At 37.0% G+C, this 20662-nt stretch overlaps 1 protein-coding gene across 1 annotated transcript in view; it reads left to right on the top strand.

Moving 5' to 3' along the window:
- Positions 1-20662, top strand: part of LOC310641754 (glypican-5-like) — a 342245-nt gene that overhangs the window by 114799 nt on the left and 206784 nt on the right. Inside the window, exon 4 of the mRNA XM_083364996.1 lies at positions 18293-18423. Coding sequence (XP_083221122.1) covers positions 18293-18423 — 131 coding nt within the window. The remainder of the gene's footprint in view (positions 1-18292; positions 18424-20662) is intronic.

The raw sequence follows: 20662 nt of genomic DNA on the forward strand, positions 1-20662 counted from the left end.
TATTCAGGGTCCAACTCATGGGGGGGGGTCACACGCTCGATTTGGTTTTTCAATCTGGACGGTGGTTAGATGATCTGGGTGGGGGTTCTCCAATTGTTATGCCCCTGTCATGGACCGATCATCATCTCCTGCGGTTGATCTTCCGTTTTGCCACCCCCCGTCGTGGGGTTGTTGAACCAATGAGATGGTTCCACCCTAGGCGCTTAATGGACCCTGAGCAGTTCCAGGCGGCGCTTGGGTCCCCACCTGCCTCCTTTGCCCACAACTTGGCCGATGCCCTAGTGGAAGCCTGGGAAAAGGCAGCCACGGAGGCACTCAACCGAGTTGTACCCAAGCGGCCCTTGACCCGGTGCAGATCCCAATGGGCTCCATGGTTTTCTATGGAGCTCTGGGAGATGAAGCGTCGGAGATGGGGCCTAGAGAGCTGTTGGAGATCCAGCCAATCTGAATCCAACCAGTTGCGACTAAGGTCTTTTACGAGATCTTATCTCGCGGCGATGAGGACAGCAAGGTCTAACCACTTTGCTACCCTCATCGCGTCCGCAGATAATCGCCTGGCCACCCTGTTTAGGGTGACCCGCTCCCTCCTTAATCAGGAGGTGAGGGAGGAGCCCTTGCAGGGTGGTGCCGAGGAGTTTAGTCAACATCTGTCAGACAAAATTGCTCGGATATGGACCGGTTTGGACTCCGACTGGGCAGAGTCTGACGATGAGGACATGGGCAGTCTTGTCGATGTTATCTGGGAGGAGTTCGATCCTATGACTCCTGAAGACGTGGACAGGATCATGGGGAAGCTGAGCTCCACCACGTGTTTATTGGACCCGTGCCCCTCCTGGCTGGTTTATGTGGCCCGGGATGGGACATGAGGCTGGCTCCAGGCAGTGATATCTGCTTCCTTGAGTGAGGGTAGTTTTCCCACCGCCTTGAAGGAGGCGGTGGTGAGACCCCTCCTTAAGAAGCCTGCCCTGGACCCAGCTGTATTAAACAACTTTCGTCCAGTCTCCAACCTTCGCTTTCTCGCAAAGGTTGTTGAGAGCGTGGTGGCGCATCAGCTCCCTTTGTTCTTGGAGGAAGCTGATTATCTGGACCCGTACCAATCGGGTTTCAGGCCCGGGTACAGCACGGAGACGGCATTGGTCATGCTGGTGAATGATCTCTGGCGGGCTCGGGACAGGGGTTGTTCCTCTGTCCTAGTCCTGTTAGACCTCTCAGCGGCTTTTGATACCATCGACCATGGTATCTTGCTGCGGCGTCTCAGGGGGTTGGGAGTGGGAGGCACAGTTTTTCAGTGGTTCTCCTCCTACCTTCTGGGACGTTCACAGTCGGTGTTGGCAGGGGGGCAGAGGTCGACCTTGAGGCCTCTCGTTTGTGGCGTTCCTCAGGGTTCGGTCCTCTCGCCTCTCCTGTTCAACATCTATATGAAGCCCCTGGGTGAGATCATTTGTGGTTTTGGAGTTGGGTATCATCAGTATGCTGATGATACCCAGCTTTTCATTTCAACCCCAAACCACCCCAGTGATCCTCTCGACGTGATGTCCCGTTGCCTGGAGGCGGTCCGGGTCTGGATGGGGAGGAACAGGCTTTGGCTCAACCCTGACAAGACTGAGTGGCTGTGCGTGCCGGCATCTCGGGAAATTCAGATTATTCCATCTCTTACTATGGGGTTATTACCCCCCGTAGATAGGGCTCGCAACTTGGGGGTCCTCCTAGATTCACAGCTCTCCTTAGAAGATCATATAGGAGCTGTGACTAGGGGGGCCTTCACCCAGGTTCGCCTGGTGCACCAGTTGCAGCCCTATCTGGACTGGGATGCCTTGCATACAGTCGCTCATGTGCTCATGACCTCTCGTTTGGACTACTGCAATGCTCTCTACATGGGGCTGCTCTTGAGGACCACTCGGAGGCTTCAACTGGTGCAGAATGCAGCCATGCGAGTTGTGTTGGGGGTCTTCCAATACTCCCATGTTACACCTCTGCTCTGTGAGCTGCATTGGCTTCCAGTTGCCCTCCGGGTGAGATTCAAGGTGCTGGTGATGACCTATAAAGCCCTACATGGCATGGGTCCGGATTACCTACAGCAACACCTGCTGCCGGCGTCAACCTCCCTCCGTCCAGTGCGCTCCCACAAAGAGGGCCTCGTCAGGGTGCCACCAATCAGAGAATGTCGACTGGTGGCCCCCAGGGGGAGGGTGTTCTCTGTGGGCACGCCAGAGCTGTGGAAGTGCTTACCGGTTGAGCTCCGGATGGCCCCCGACCTTCACTCCTTCCGACAGGATCTAAAAACCTATTTATTTGAACAAGCCGGCCTGGTCTGATGGGTTCGGGGTTTGGGTTTTAACATGGCTTTTAACTATTGTATTATATCGGGCATAATTATTTAATGTTTTTTAACTTTTGTATTTTGTATTTTGATATTTATTGCCCTGTACACCACCCTGGGTCCTTCGGGAGAAGGGCGGTATAAAAATTTAATAAATAATAATAATAATATATTCAGGTATATGATACAGTATATAGAAGATATTTCTGAGGGCACATTCTTGCCAGGTTTTGGTGCTGCTTCCATGTCTGTCCTTTTACACAGTAAAATATTTGATTTGGATTATTTTGTGAACTTTTCTTAGTGAGGTTAACTATTCAATATTAAGTGGGGTAGCTTAAAATAATTTTAAAAATCTTCTTTTTCATTATTTCCATAATTATTTATTTCTCAGGAGTAAAAATAATTGAAGACTTTTGCTCAGCTTCATATTTGCCAGTGAGTTTATTATATTTCTTTACCCTGATTGAAATTTAAATATACCAAAGTTTGAGCTAAAAATAACACTTTTAGAAGGTGTATGACAAACTGCTTAGGGCATAAGGTGTGTATTTTATGAAAAATGTATGCAAGTTAGAGGAGGAATTAAATCCTTTAAAATAAAAAAAATGAACCAGAAAATAGGATAATACCTTTTTTGTCTGTATAAAGTATTATATGCCCTTTAAGAAAATGTCATGCTTGATTGGTATGGATAGCACAGTCAGTCCATCACAGAAATTACAGTGGGACGTAAGGAAGAATCTAGGTTCTTTAGCTTGTTGGCATAAAACATAGCTCACCAAAAGTCATCACCTATGATATATAAACACAAGAAAGCAGTTTCCTAGGTCTGGAAACATAAATGTGGGGTGCATAATATTTTCTTTCTTTCTTTAGATAGTGGCTTCATGTATCCCACTGTCCCATTTGAATTTGATTAGCCTGTGACAATGGAAAATGCCTGTTGTAGTCTGAAATATGAATTGTTTGAACTATAACAGGAGCAAGAATTTTCTCATTTGTTTCTTCCTATGCTAGAGAACAGATTTACTATTAAATGTTTGACATTGCTTTAGTGTTTTGTTTGGGGGCGCAAGGTTACTGGAGTCAGAGTACATATATATTTTGTTGTACTTGATGCACACAGATTTCCTGCTGTGCTGTTAATGACAAGTCTCTGTCTTTCTTTCTGCCACCCTCAGCTGTGGCAATAGCCAAGGCATGCAGATGCTCAGCTAAATTGAAAAGCAATAAAGTGAAGAACATGTTCTTCAACTTTATGGAAAAATGTTTGCAAAAATTGAGTGAAATAAATAGAAAGTGCATGCTCCAGTACATATGATAATAAAATAGTATGACTTGATCAAGATTTTTCTGCTTTTGAAAACACCCTATTGCAGCTACTCCGCATTTCTAAGGCAATGTCATTTGGGAGCCACCTGGAAGGATATAAAATGAGTCCACAAGTTTTAGAATGAGGCCTTGAGAAATATGTACTGTATGCTAAGAAACAAAGAAGTCATAAAATTTGTGGACCAAACAGGTCAATCTCTCATTAGATATGCTCAACACATCAGGTCTACATATCTGTCCTCAGCACGGTTCAAGCACTAGGGTGTTGTATGTGGGAATTGGACATACTTGGACATGGTTTTAACTGCCCTGTAAACCGCCCTGAGTCCTATGGGAATAGGGCGGTATACAAATCCAATAAAATTAAATAAATAAATAAATAAATAAATAAATAAATAAATAAATAAATAAATAAATACTGATTGCTAGCCCAACTGGGTCAGAAATAGTTGCATACAAAGATAGCCCCAAAGAGATTGGACTGCCTGCACTGGGAAGAGATGAAAAGTCAAGATAGATGGATTAGCCTGAGTAATGACAGGTGTTGAGTTTAAATAAATCTCTCATTATCTCAGACTTTCCATAGGGCACTGCCACAATATTTAGGAATCCCAGGAAACTAATCTCAGGAAACTAATCCTTTGTCCTTTCAAGTCAGCAGTGTAAGCCAATCAGGTCTTATTAATTTCATAATGAATGACTAAGGCAGTGATGTCCATCCAAGAAAGCAAAATAAATGGTCTTTGAAACTGAAATGTCTTCCACTGTAAAAAGACCATCACTTAGAGTTTACAGCAATACACACCTTATTTGCAACTAAAATTTTGAATGAAACGAGGGATGTTGCAAGGTATATAGTCCTAAGTATGGACTAAGTACTGTTGAAAGAATAAAATATACTATACTTTCAAGAAATATTATATATTTAAGAGAGATAACCACAAATAAAATATCTTCTGAATATATGTATACTGAATGTACTTTACTTTTAAGCAGCATATATTAAAGACTGTGTTTTAAAAGTTTTATTAGGAAAAGTTATGTATGATAACAAATGTGGATTTTCTAGCATTTTGCTTATTTGTCTGAATAACAGAAAAGTTAATAAAAATAAGTCCATACCTGCTTGTATTTACTTTACATAGCATTTACACTTACATTGTGCTAGTATGAATAAATATATGCCTACTTTAAACGTTCACGATAAGTCCCCAGTCCAGATTAGTATTCCGTGTTACACTTTTGTTCCTTAGGTGACAGAGATTAGTCTAGAGAGTCGAAAAATGATTGACATTACTAAATACAGGCATGAACCGAATCAGACTAAGAAAGAAATGTTGTAAGCTAACGTGAAGCATGATTTAGAATATAAAAAGACAAGGAATATGAATATGAAGGTTGAGAGACATTCTGATGATATCTTCTCAAAGAAAATTATTCCCAAATATACTTGCTTCTTGGTGTCTGTTTTGAACATAAAATCTTTGACAGACACTTAAAACATATTAGACTGTGTCTAAAAATATAAATGAAGCAAGCCAGATTTGCAAACACATGGATCAGGCAACTTGTCAAGAAACTATGAAGTGTGCCGAGTCAGAAATGTTTGTATAGAATACATAAAATAACACTACCTGACCTGGCAATTAGTACACTTGGACTTTTGTAGAGTTGTATTGTATACAACATGGGATCAGGAACTTGAAAAAGTATTTGGCAGCGGATATCTGAAACCAGCCAAATACTGAATGTAACAAACAACAACAGAAAGATTCAAAAATGAATTTTAAAACTGCACAGGAGAATAAAACTGTCTCAGTTCTTCGGTGTGTTTAAATTAAAGCAGTTCTAGTACATATGTTGTTTAAGATTTGGCCATGGCAAGAAACTAATTTGCTTTCATTGTATTCATAAGGAATAATTTCAGATTGTTGTGTGTAATCTCTATAGTCTATCTTAATGTGTCATAAATTCCTGAAAGGATTTTATGATAAATGAAATGAAAGAAGATTTTGTACAAAGGAATGCTTTGCAATTCTGAGCAAAAGGACTGCTTCAACTTGGAACGGATCTCCAAACTGCAAGGTATCTCTTAGATTGAGGGTTTTGTTTTTGTTAAAAATTAAAAAAAATACAGAAATAATACTTTGTTTTTTAAAAGATACATTAGTTCAACTTTTTTTCTTCTTAAAATATTTGCCAATGCTGTATCATAGTAGACTGGAACAAATTCCTGCCTTTGGGTATATTATTTTGATATAAGATAAACTAGTAATATATATCGTTTTTTACAATATAATTCTCATTCTAGTTTCTTCTTCAAAGTTTGTCGATCTTTTTTTTGCAGAAGCCATCTTGGAATATCATACTTGATAATGCTATTTGTAAAATCATCCACTCCCATTACTTCATCTCCATCCAGATATACTCTGTAATAGTTTAGATTTGCAAACATTGGTATAGATCACTTTCCCTAAAATGCCCATAGCACTTGGGCAAAGATTTTATTTTATTTTTGAGATGAGAAAAAAGCTCTTGCCTCCAATCCATAGTAGCAACAACAGATATAAACAGGTCCTTATGCTGGTTCCATCCCTAAGCATTTTGCACTGATGGAAATTGAAGTAGGATGTGATGGTATGTAAATAAGCCTAATGAGGAAAATGTAGCAGTGAAACTCATGGTACGTTTTTGCATTGATTTAGAAAAGAATTTGTGAATCAATGTCCTCCTTGTTAGTTGGATTGTAGAAATTAGGGGGAAAAGAGAATTGTCTGTCCACAGCTATTTATAGCTGTTTACATAATCTCAATTTTCAATTGTAGTAAGCCATTTCTTTTTTAAAAAAATTAACGGATAGCACACTTACTTGGCTACATAAAAGTGTAATTGACTGAGACAACGACATTTTGTCCAGCTTGACAATCCAAATGGATCTACCGGATGCCACTAACAGCTACTGTAAATACCTTGATATTGAAATGATATTCAGCAAATGCCAGTCTAGTTAGACTCAGCCAAAACAAAATAGCCCTAAAGCAGCATTTTCCCCAATGAAAACCTTTGCCATGCGTGTGCTTCCAACAGCTGTTTTTGTTTTAGTTTTCATTTCAAATGTATTCAGCTAAATGCAGACCTAGCTTCATCAAAGGTCACCAGAAATTTTCCAATTTCCCCCTTAAAAAGATTGTTATCATGTTCTGAGCAATGGTATGTTTTATTACTTTCATATTTTACATTTCTGGAGTTTTGTAGACTGCCAAAAGGTGATCTATAAATAAATAAATAAGGCTTTGCATGTTTTTCATTTACTGCTTTTTAAAAAATTTATCCAGGTATCGTATATTAACATTTTGTTAGGTCTCTCTCTCTCTCTTTCTCTCTCTCTCTCCCTCCCTCCCCCCTTCCGTCTCTCCTTCTCCCCCCTCCCCTTTTTATAGAATTGCTTACCAGGATCATACATATATACTGAAAACATTACATCTTCCTTACCAACTTTCTTTAGCCACTGCCTTTCTGTAACTCCAAATATATGCACATTGTCAGGCCTTCATTTTCTCTCTTTTATTTCTTTATTTAAAATTTTATGTGCTGCCACTACCATATTGTGAATCTACTGTATGGCTTACGATATCTAGATCTGAAATTAAAAATAAATGTAAAAGTAAAAGCTATTTTTTTAAAAAAACACAGCTTCATAAAAGCTATATTACATTAAAATTATGCATAAAATATACATTTAACCCTTAAAAGCTACATTTAACCCCTTTCCATATTAATTAAGGAGTCTAGCCACAGCATCACACCAAGAATAGAATAGAATAGAATAGAATAGAATAGAATAGAATAGAATAGAATAGAATAGAATAGAATAGAATAGAATAGAATAGAATAGAATAGAATAGAATAGAATAGAATAGAATAGAATAGAATAGAATAGAATAGTGCTGGACCTTGGAGGTCTTCTAGTGCAGCCTCCTGCTTGAGCAGGGGAACCTATACCATTTCAGACAAGTGACTGTCTAGTTTCTTCTTTAAAATCTCCAGTGGTGGAGCACCCACAATGTCTGCTCATTCGGAGACTTGCTAGTTTGCCATTCCTCACCTAGAAGTTAGCATTGTTCTTGTCAGTTCTCACTGTTTCCATGAAAATGGAAAAATATAGCTGCCATTCTGAAATATATAAGTATGAACGTATAGGAAAACATATTTTCAGATATTTTTTATAATATAGCAGGACAACATTTTTGAACATACACTTAGCTTACTTAACTCCATTTCTATGTAAATTTATCCATCACATCATGTAGGGATTGTACAACTTGCTTAAGATTTTGTGAAGTTTTCAAAACCAAATCCCTATCAAGTAGTGCTGCAAGTTGTCACAATTTATTTTACAGATGAAATCAATCAACTGCTCTATTGTCTGAGATCAACTATGAATAATTAAAAGAATTTGATCTTTGCAGCTTCCAATATGTCTCAATTTATACCGCCCAGACTGTGGATCAAAATGTGGGTGTTCTTTGGCTGTTGTGCAATTTCTCTCACAATACTAAGATCAAATAAATAAACAGGATTCTCCTGAAATTATAACAATCTTGTTGATTTCATTAAATTAGATTAGATCTCCCCTCCATATGTGTTTGTGTTGGCAGATTTATTAGCTAATAATCTGCTTTTGCAATATTGTCTTTTTTCTTAATTAAGCAATTGGAACATTACTTTTTCTTAAAATACAGTCTGCAAGTCTTTCAGTTCATTCAATGATTATTCCAAAAGAAAAATACTTTTTCCTTAATGTAATGGATTGGAATCAAGCCAGGCACTGCATGAATTAACCTCCAAAATTTCACAGTACACAACCAGTGAAGGAATGATTTATGGATAGATGAATAATGACAAGATCCTTTAGTTATTTACAGTGAAACAGAATAGACTTGTCTTTAATTTAATAAAGACGAGGGCAAATAGAGCTTGGAACAAAATAGACTTAGTAACTCTAATGAGCACTGAGTGTACAGGCAGCTTTCCCCCTAATTTGCTGCTATCTATTTCTTTCCAACCTCTGTCTTGCTTCTCAGCATCCGGCCTGGCTAAATTAATTATAGGACTTCTATAAAAAATTGAGAAGCTTAAAAAAATATTCTGGAAAATGGCAGGATATTTTAGATGGAGAGGTTTACAAAATGGTTTTTGGGATATAGGCAATTATGTATTTGTGGGGACTGTGATGCCATACAGCATAGTTCTGCTTATCCCTTGTGTGGGAATGACCTTGGGAGACACTGTAAAGAGATGCAGTCAAGGAGACAGTCAGATAAAGACAATTTAACCCAAAGCAGCAATGTGAGTGGGGCAAGAAGCTCAGGTAAGATTTCCCCCCTCACTTTCTTGAGCTATAAGGGGGATGGGGGAAAGAGATGTACTTTTAAACTTGCAAGATTGTGTTAATGTAACCTTACAATACAGTAGAATTAACACATCTGGCTGCATTTCTGTCCTATTTACCTCACAAGTCTGATACCTACAGTATATAAGCTATAGTTTAGTTTTACTTTTTTTTTGGAAAAACTATCCTAATGCTCTTCAAGGTCACATTGAATATTTAGTGCCATGTGTAAATAAAAGTATTCTGCATTCCACTGCATTTTTAACAAAGATGGTTCTTCCAGATTAAGAAGTCTATTAAAAGAATTTCTGTTAGGTCATATATAGCAGAGGTCCACAACCTTTTGGGCACCAGGGACTGGTTCCATGGAGAAAGGTTTCTGGTTGCTGGCCTGCCACAGCCCGATACTGGTCCATGGACTGGGGGTTGGGACACTGATATATAGCACTCACTCCCACAGCCAAAGAAGCAATACTAAATTTTTCATATTTGTCATTTTATCTAAATCTTGGCCAATTGCCAGATGGGGTGGGACACGAATAGATGAAAGGGAGAGAGCAAATTAAATCTATGTGAATCAGATCTGATTCTAATAATTGATTCCATTAGGAAAATTGAATCAAATCCTTTTGGATAACAGATTGCTTCAGACAGCCATATCAAAACCAGTTCCCTGAATGTTACATATATATTCTCCCTTAAACTCTGAAATGCAAAAATGTTAAAGCACAAAAAGAGATGTAAAAAGAGATTAAGGTAGACTGTGAAATAACATATCTAGTTATCAATCTGTAATTCCTGAGAAGAGTCTTGCAAGATATGGACTTTCATGTTCCAGCAAATCTTTACCTTTATTACTCTGTGAAATGATGTTGTGATGTTATCACACATAACCAAGGGCATCAGTGAACTAAAACCAAATGACTTGAGGCTGCAGAGGGGCAGCATCACACTGGAGGTGGTTGATGAATTAAGACGCAATCCCCCCTCCTCCCTCCATGCACATCCTGCTCCTTCTCTCCCCATCTTTTAACTCTCATTCTACTTTTCACTGTAATTTCCATTGTTATTGTTTTAGAAATATTTTTCTTTTATGATTTTAATGCTTTTAATGCTGTAAGCTGCCCAGAGTGCTGAGATGGGGCCAGAGGGCAAATAAATTTAATAAATAAAATAATTCAGTACCACTTTATAAAACCCTAGGAAGGCCGCACCTGGAATACCGCAGCCAATTTTGGTCACCATATCACAAAAAAAGATGTTGGGAGTTTAGAAAAATTCAGAGAAGAGCAACCAGGATGATGAAAGGCCTGGAGACTAAAACATGTGAAGAACAGCTAAGGGCTAGTCAAAAGAAAAGAAGAGATAGGGGAGACATGAAAGCAGTATTCCAATATTTGAGGGGCTGCAACAAAGAAGAGGGGGTCACATTATTCACCAAAGCACCAGAGGGAAGGATGAAAAACAATGGTTGGAAACTGATCAAAGAGAGAAGCAACCTGGAGTTAAGAAGAAACTTCCTAACAGTGTGGACAATCAACCAGTGGAACAGCTTTGCCTCCAGAAATTGCGGGTGCTCCATCACTGGAGATTTTTAAGAAGAGACTAGACAGTCATTTGTCTGTGATGGTATAGGTTCTCCTGCTTGAGTAGGGGGCTGGACTAGAAGACCTCCAATGTCCCTTCCAGCTCTACTCCACTCTAAAAGCTTATCATACAGTCATAAAATATGACAGCTGGAAGAAAAGATTTAGAAGCTATCATATATTTTCATTATCTTATCTCCTCTAGCCTACCCTCTAAATAGCAAGGAACAATGACATCTCAATCTTGGCACTGCATGTCTGTTTGATTCCACTGGGATTGTATCTGTTTCTTTTTTAGCTGTACCATAATGTTGATTTATTTTCTGATCTGATACAACAAAACCTCAGATTCTGCATATTGTGCTGACCAATATGTCCCTCTTCATACTATACTTACATCTTTGAACTTTCCTACCCTAATGTAGGACTTTGAATTTGGTCTTGTTGAAATTAGTCTTTCAGGTTCTTGGTACTCTCTGAGTTTGGTTGCTTGCTTGGAGACATTTCATTACCTAACTGATGATCAACTTCACTGCACTACAACCAAGCTCAAAGAGCACCAAACACTCCACAGTTTAATTCTGGCTACATATATCCTCTTCTATAATCGTGCTGGTTCTTGAAACTTGATTCTGCCATCTACATTGTTTCCTATCTATCATCAGATTTGATAATCATATTTTCTAAATTATAAAATAATTCATAAATAAATGGAACACCACTGGGTCCAGAATACATACAGAATCTTTCAAGTATGAAGGTATAAACTTCCTGCCACCATTTTAAGCAGCTGCTCAATTAGGGCATTCCTAGTATGTATCCCCAAGGTGAACTGAAACAATCTATGTGTTGAGAATGCTTCGTTACTCAAAAAGATAAACCTGAGCATTTTTTCAGAATGAAACAGTTGTTCTAGTCAATGCAACAGATACTTTTCCTAAAAAAATGTTAAACATATTCCAATTTAGTTATTTGATTCCATTTGATTCCATTTATTTTATCTGGAAATAGATAAAAACAAACTTGTATAGCTAAAGGAATATCTAGTTAGATGTATTTGAATACAAAATTGAATCTGATCCTCATTTTAGATACTCCCTATTTCCTATGGGTCCCTTCCAATTTCCTATGCCAGAATGAACTGCTAGGTTCCTCTGAGAACATTCATTCAACTCATTTTTTCTCTGCAGTGGGGATATATTTGTGATTAAAGGTACACATAACTTATTTTTGGAGAGGATGATGCCCACAGTGGAGAGACATAAAGTAATCAAGTGGGCAGCGCTGGATGATATATGTGTGCAGTGCTAGTTTTCTTTCTCTCTCTCTCTCTCTCTCTCAAGAACTACAGTATGTTGAACATTATTTTAGAATTTACCTATTAATATTTTTTCAGTTTGTTTGTGTGTACAAATAGTGTCCTATTAAGAATGAGTTCCATTCTTAAATCTGTCTTTATCTCAAATTTGTATGTAAATTGCAACTTGTGCTTATGAACAGGCAGGCTATTACTAAACATGGCTGACAACATTCCCTTTCCTTGAACCAACAAACCACTGAAACCATGTAAAGTTTTCATGAAACACTGAAACTGCACAAGTTCCCTGGTTCATGAAAACATTGCAAGACTTCAATGGTTTGTCAGCTTGAGGAACCCACCCACTGACACCTCCCCCCATTTTTAGTAATAGGCAGCCCAATCATAAGTACAACTTGTCTGTAAGCTGGGTGTTCTTAACCCAGGGACTGCCTGTATTTTCCATTTTAATTTTAATCTTAGAAAGATTTCTGAAGATACAGCAGAGGTACAAAGGACTCTCATCCATCAGCTTGTCTGTTTATGTATCTAAATTTATAAATGTATTATTTATAAAAACCGTCTCTTCTTTGGGACTGTTTTTAATAATAAATTTTGGAATACACATGTTTAAATAAACAGTGTGAAGCAGACTATACTCTTACTCTAAAGTAACTGTGAGCAAATTAAAGCTATTTTCCCCTCTCAATATGCTTCTTTCCCAAATATCACTGTTTGTCACTACCTCTTGAATGAATTTAAGACAGAAATAATAGTCCATTAGTACTCTCTCTCTCACACACACACACGTATATATGCACATACATTTGTTTGTATGCACAATGCACATACATACACACGTATATACTGTATACATACATATACATATATGACTGTAACTATAATCAGTACATAGTTATGATTATAGTTATTATTTGATACATTTACTCTATTATAGACATTAAATCTGTTCAGGCATAATTGTTTCGGTCCAATATTCTAAAGTGATCTAGAAGGTAAAAGATTATTTTGCTTCCATGCTCTCTCCTCTCTGTTTATTATATGCTGAAAGAAAACTTAATTTGATTTGTCCAACCACAGGAATTTCAGATGGGAAAGTTGAGATTAAATATTTGCTTCAAACTAGGACATAAAAGCAACAATTGAACTCCTGGCTAACTGCTAATCATAAGAGAGAAAGAGATGACATTGCTAAACCTGAACTGGGCCAGCCTGACTATTACATTCTCTGCTGAATATATGACCTAGGTGGAAGAAATGATAAGACAGTAAGCCAAGACCAAAATGTAATATAAATAAAAGCTTAAATTTACAATTTATGTATATACTCAGCTTCTGTTCATAGAGTTACTTCTTGCAAGATCTCTTTGATTCATAGACACTGTAAGTATTTAAGCGAACATTTAGAGCAGTGTTTCTAAACCTTGACAATTTTCAGATGTATAAACTTTAAATCCTAGAATTCCTCAGCCAGAATGGAAGTTGAAGTCCACCCAAGGTTGAGAAACACTATTTATTGTTGATTTACAGGGTTTATCCCTTTTTAACTCATCTCTCTATATTCAAAGCATCATTTAATCACATAAAAATGTAATTTTTAGCAGTCACTAAAACTATTAGACTGCAATTCAACTTAGATCTCACATTTAGGTTTACCAGATATTTATACAGGCGAAAAAAGATGTGACAATTGGAAAGGAGGACAAATGGGGAAAAACAAAGACACATAAACTATTTAACTTTTTGGGTAAACCCTGACAAAAATCAGAGTGAAAAAATGTAAAATTTATTTTACTTAGGCCTACGTACATATGAAATTACTTTTTCCAGCATCACAAAAATTGGGTTTTCAATGGCAAGAATGTACTAGAGCCAACTAGAGGCAAAAGACTTCAGCGTGTAACTGATTAGAGTTTTGTCAATTTCTGGCAGCAGCACAAGCTGCTACAGGGTACTAATCAACCCAACTCAACTAATCAAGGTCACAGAACTGAGGTGGTTAATGTGCCATTAGCACTTATTACAGATTCACTTCACAGTGGAGAAAAGCTGTTCAGGAAGAGAGAGACTGTCGCTTGTAGCTATTTAAAAAAATGGAAAATATATGATTTAAAGCAGGGGTGTCATACTGGCAGTCTATGGGCCAGATGCGTCATGTGCAGGCCACACCCACCCCAGATCCACAAATAAAAAACACCATTGTGAGACATCACAATACGTGACGATACATCACATGATGTGAATGAGTTTGACACTCATGATTTAAAGGCTATGCCTACTAGACATGAGGTCAAAAAGAAGGACAGTGTTTCTTTTGGCAGATATGTGGAGACCCTACATAGGGGGATTCATATACTTCTCTGGAATGCAACATCTAAAAATAGTTTGATTTTTTTAATGTTAAGAATTGACAGCCTTCTCCCTGCACAGGATTTGATTGGAAAACCTTTTAAAACAATATGGAAGAACTGTTGTCCAACATGTTTTTATAAGACAGCTTTTGCCAGCTTTGGTTTTAATGATATAGTTTTGAAGAATCATCATGTTTCCTTGTGGTCAAAAAAAGGTGACAAATTTCTTTCAGTAATAGTTTGAAAATTTTAATTTCAACTACATAAAATAGAACAATGAATGCTAATGCTAACACACATCTAGCTTAATGTAATTAATTTTCAAACTGACAGAACCAGAATTAAAATAAATATCATTTGAATTGATTTCTTCATGTTGTCTTTCTGGAAAGTACCTCCATACTTTGAAAGCTTTTAAAGGGTTTTATTGGATTGATTCCCCATAGATTTTTTCTTTTATTTACTGGACCATGGTAATTATATCCTTAAGCATAACCTTTGCTGATTGTCAATACCCAAACCAAATATCACAACTAATAAGGTAGAAGTTGACAGTCAAGAATGATTATTACTTGATCTTACAAATATCCTTGTTCAGACTGCCATTATACTTTACATATTGTGTGGTCATGAGGCCTTAAGTCTCACCACACTGGTGCAGTTCTAATTTCTATGTCCTGCAGTATTTGCAGCATCCGTTAGTTGGAAATTTTTTACTGCCTGCAAGAATGTGAAGTTCTTCATCAGTGGTCTGCTGATTGATTGGGTTTCTAAAAGAAATGGTGGAATGGAATCTAGGAACATCATCCTTTTCCATCTTGCTATCTTGTAAATTAATCTTATACATCAGTGTGGATTTGATCATGGACTAGCCTACCTGTGGAATGCAAAGTTTAGACAAGGATGAGCAATCTGAAATCTTCTGTTAGGACAATTATGCCACTCCTGATTTGCAAACCATTAATCTAGGTAAATTTATAGGTAAATCTGTAAATCTAAATTTATAGAAAAAAATAGGACAAGGGCATCAGTAAGAATGTTAGATTATAATTAACACTTAGCAGTGAGATATTGCCATGACACAAATAGCTATATATATAGCTATAGGTGTGTTTGTGTGTGTGTGTGTGTATATATAATGTCAGCTTTCTATGTGGAATTAAATTGGCCCAATAAAACAAAATTTGGTTGCTTGTAAAAGACTGAATTATTTTTAAGAAGTTGTCAAACAAGGTGAAAAAATTTACATTTGGAGTTTAATATGGATATTGACTTGAAACAAATTAAAGTTGAAACTTTGTCAGTAAACATTTTACTTTTAATTTACCTTTAAGTTAAACCCAATTCAATAAATATATGTGATTAAACCTCATACTGTAGGTCTACCTTTACATCTGAACAATACATAATTAATATATATTAATAATAATAATAATAATAATAATAATAATAATAATAATAATAATAATACCTCCAAATCACTAGGCATTGGCTTTATTCTTATTCTTCCCCTCTGGGGAAGTTTGAATATAAAGTATAAAAGACTAAAAAGAGATTTTCGTAGACATCCCAGTCTTTGAATTACTCAAGGAACTGAAACAGCAAAGTTTCGCTGCCGGGCAAACTTCCACTCCAGCTGCCTTTCTTTCCTCTCAATTTGACTCTTTTTAACCGCACACCCCACCTTCTGTAAGGGAAGGCAAAAGACTCACTCACCCTCTCATGAAAGATGGCCTCCATGTTTATGTGTCTCCCACTGCCATCCTCTGCTTCCACACCACATGGTCTGACACAGCCAATCAAGCAATGCTCTGGCTGTGGTGCTCCAACACCTCATGGGTCCTCCTAGAGGAGGCATACAGTGTCGGAGGGGACCCCACTTGCACTGTACTGCCAGCAGGGCATTTTCAAAAAAAGCAAATGAGGATAGGAATGGCAACAATAGGAAAAGAACGCAACTTTGGAAAATCCTTCGAAAAAAGATGCCGGAACTCATTTCCAGTGCGTTCTATGACAAAATATCAACATACATAAGAGTTATTTGATAGGATGCTACAGTTCTTTTTTTATGAGTAGCATTTTTATTAATAGTATAATGATTCAACATTATGACTCTGGATCATTATCACATTTCCACATTCTACCCAATATAATACAGAGCAATGACAGCTTAAGTTTAACAATAATGTCACTGACAGCTTTTGTTACAATTTAGTCATTACCTCAGCAGAGACATTATGCATTTATTTATTGCATTTATCTCCAGGGGAATGCATATGAAGGTATTCTTTATTTTTATACCCACAGCAATAACCCTGTGGAATTGGTTGGGTTGAAAATAATTGGCAGCTTGCCAGAGTCTAACCTGATCCAACTTTTTAACTAGTATAGGAAACTGGCTTAAAGCTGCTTCATCTATACTTTCTTCTTTGTTTGCTATTAATTTTAATAAATAAGTGCCTCCACTTTCTTTTTTACTATCTGAAATTCTACCCAACTCAACCAGCTATTCAACAGAGCATTGAACTGCCTTCAGGAGTGCCATTATGCTAATGCAAATTTTGGAGACACAATCTTGATTTGAAACAGTACATGCCAGGAGGGGAACTTTGCCCCCATCCCACTTCAGTCACTTTGCAAAATCCTTTCCTCCTCTAAGTGAAGTTAGCATTGTCTGATTAGCTCTTTTATACTGCAATATAAATTCTCAGAGGAAATATAAGTAATTGGCAATAGAGGTAGCAAATTTCATGCCTGTATAGTTTTCTGCCAACACAAGGATGGGTGATAGTACTTTAACTCAGCGGTGGGGAAAAGTTCTGTGTCAATGAAAAAGAATTCCACCAGCTGCAATCATTTGACCTTTGTATAGCATATTCAAAGTTTCACTAGAGTGGTTCAATTTCATTGAAATAGATCCATGAAGTGAACCAGCATGGTGCTTTTACTTATGGTTCAGAGCAGTTGAACTCTGCTTCAGCAGCTTCTCTGGCTCTTCATTGGTCTTCTGTAAATACACAGTGCATACAACAGAAGCCATTTGCAAAGTAGCCAGAAGGAATGGATCAATGCTACTTTGACATTTCACATGAAGCATGTCAACCTCTGTTGCTTCACTTGTAGTTTGAGAACCATCTCAAATTAAACAATAAGATGGGTTATGCCTACTTTGCATGGGCCTATTCTTGTGTCCATGTAAAGCTTAATGGATATATGATTATTCCAGGAAGTATTCTTACTAGTCAAAGGCATCAAAAAACCCTGGAATATTTATTTTAGAATTGGATCCCTAATTTGTACCAGCTTGAGGATTGGTACATCTTGCATTGAATTTCCCTTTCAATGTAATCAAGAGAGGAGGAAAAGGTTTTAAAAACCTCACTTTTAGCTCAGCTGATTTTCAATAGTATTCTCAATGGATCATAGTTCTATAGCAATTTCCTGTCTTGGATTCCTCCATTAATCCCAAACTGAGGCTCATACTATCTCCCCCCCCCCACCAATGGAACATATGATTTAGTGCAAAGCCAAAACTACAGGGATGTAATTAAAATGTAAGTACTTTTTAGTTAAACAAAATTTTGTTTTGTTTGGCCTCTCTTACTGCTTAAAACATTGTTCTTAATATGCCAATAAAAAAACAAGAGCAACCTTGATCTAAAAAAAGTTGACTATGTATGGTTGTGCAGAGCTTTAGATTCAAAGACAAAAATTTGGATGGGTATGAATATACCACCTGTTGGCAGTTCTTTCAACCCAGGATTATGCTGCAATTAGGAAAGGCAGCTGTGTGATCCTTGGAAAAGATGCAGCTGCTTGAAGGAGCTGCTGACGGGTGCTATCTGAGTATCCTTGCGTGATCCAAAGGACCTTTTCTCCTTCAAATGTAAAACTCTGAGCAACCCTATTATGCTGTAAATGCTGAAGCTTTGTATTGTGTTTGCTAGTTCTGATTTGGTGCCCTGTTTCTTCCTCCATGTCTTCTTACAGGTAGATAAAGTGTGTGGACATCCTGAAGAAAAAGAAGTGAAATCTTTGCCAGACAGCATAATTCAAGCAAAGGAAATAGAGAGATCACCTATAACAATGGCCCACTCAATAACTATTAACAATAAAAGGAGGTAATTTGAAAAGAAAAACATTTCCTTATAAATTTTCCATATAAAAATATTTCCTTATGAGTTTCCCCAAACAATAATGAGAGTAATTCTGATTCTCCCATATTTCCATCATGCTCAAAGACTGATTTTCAAACATGAAAAGCAGGCCAGAAAGGACAGTCATATTTTGCTTTTTTAATAACAATAAAGGAAATTAAATAAACTTATTTTAACTCTGGAGAAGGCCTATTTGTAATTAGTATTGTGTTTGACATATTGTTATAAATCTGTAATTAATATAGGGCAATTCAGTCTAGGAGCCATTGATTTTAGTAATTTATACATGATGGGAATACAACCTTGAATAGGAATCTGACAAGAAATATCTTGATGTGTAAAGTCAGTTGTAAAATCAGGATATAGAACAGAGAAATAACAAGGGCTATAGCTTACACTAGTGGAGTGCCTACAGTTTTCAGACTCCTAACTACATATGCACTGGTGATGAAAGGAACTGAGATAAAATCAATAGTAGAAACATAGTCTACAGGTTAAAAGCTTAGATTTTTCAGTAATTTGCAGCTAGAAATGTAAATTAACATCAGCTCCAAATTACTGAAAGTTCTGAACTTTGTTTAAATAGTAGGTCCTACTTCAACCACTGACTCAGGCTCAGTTATCTGACAATATTTTGTAGACTGGTTTCCCAGTAAAGATTCTGTCACTTGCTAGAATATCTGAACCAGCTGAAATCAGTGATTCTTGAGTGAATTGGCTAGTTGTGTAAATCAGCAAGTGACTGTTAAATGATTATACACAGAGAGAAAAAGTTTATGATTGTCTTTTGCACTATTTCCCAAGATGGTGATATAACTAATTTCAGATAAACAAGTATTTTACTTCTTTTGTTCCTTTCCTCTATCCTGATGGCTAATGTGTCTTCTCAAAATAGTAATTTCCTATTTTACTGCTGTTTGCCCTTATTTCCATTTCCCATATCTTTCCAGTTTTGTGAAACCTTTTTCTCTGGGACCTGGCTGGCTTGTTAGGAAGTTCCCCTGCATGCTGTTCTAATTAACCGTAGCTATGCATGCAATGATATACCTGTATTCAGCAGATCCTACCAGTGGCTGTTGTTTGGTTGTCCTTCATCAAAGCAGAAATCTATAAGCAATGTAAATACTTTTTTAAATATACCTTATAGTTTCAATATTAAGGGCAGTACATTTTGAAATCACAAGCTAAGGCACTACATGCATGGCGCCATATCTTAAATCCGTGACTGTGTAGAAAAATATTTGACCACCCTAGTTATTTGACTCTGATATCTGAGTTCCTCTGTTAGATATTTCAATATTCAATAGTATAGAGGTGCATTTTATTAAACACCCAAAATTTAATTGTAGAAAGAAACAGTTAATGTAATATTGAAATTTTGGTTTCAGTATTTTTGCTTTTATTTATTTATTTTTAAAAAGTGAATTATAAAAGTGATATTCTAGAATCCCAGCACTATAAGCATCCTTTTATATTTTTTTCCATAAGGACTCCTGTAAACAAGGCTATTTCAAAAAATGAAATAGTGTCAGACCCCCATTAGTACTTGGATAGGATATGACTCATCTATCAGAGCTGTAAACTAGATTGCAGCTGAAAAATCCCCTGAAAGTATTTGGTGAACAGTTCTGTAACACTGCCAACCTCCTGCTCAAATTGTTGTGTCCATGTAGATATCAGAAGTTGAGTTTACATCAAAGGTTTCTTTATCTTTATCTTCTGGAAACTGAACTGTTCTGGAAGTTACTAGTTCAAAGTTGTTAGGTTTTCATTATTCCAATTACTCTGTTTATTTTATTTTATTTATAGGGTAGCATATCTTGCCACAGTGACTCTGGATGGCAAACAAAGCTTGAAAGTTTAATACAGGAATATATATTATTGTAAAAACACACAACACATAAAACAAAATGCACTATCACACAGTCTTTCCCAGGATTACTTATAGACTCCAGGGACTGAATTTGAGAATGTCTTCATACAAACCATGTGTTCCACCACTGACATAAAATTCTGTGATACTTCATGCTTGTTTAAAACAAGCAAGCAGAGTTGTATTGTTTATTTATGTAGCTGCACCTATTTCATAATACCCAGGAGGCAACTCAGTTTTATATTTTCTTATAAACCAGCTAATTTTTGGTGCCCCTGAAAATCGTTGCTTTCCCATCAACACTACTTTTTTTCATCCAGAATTCATGTT

The sequence above is a fragment of the Vipera ursinii genome, assembly GCF_947247035.1.
Source record: "Vipera ursinii genome assembly, chromosome: 5".
NCBI lineage: Eukaryota > Metazoa > Chordata > Lepidosauria > Squamata > Viperidae > Vipera > Vipera ursinii.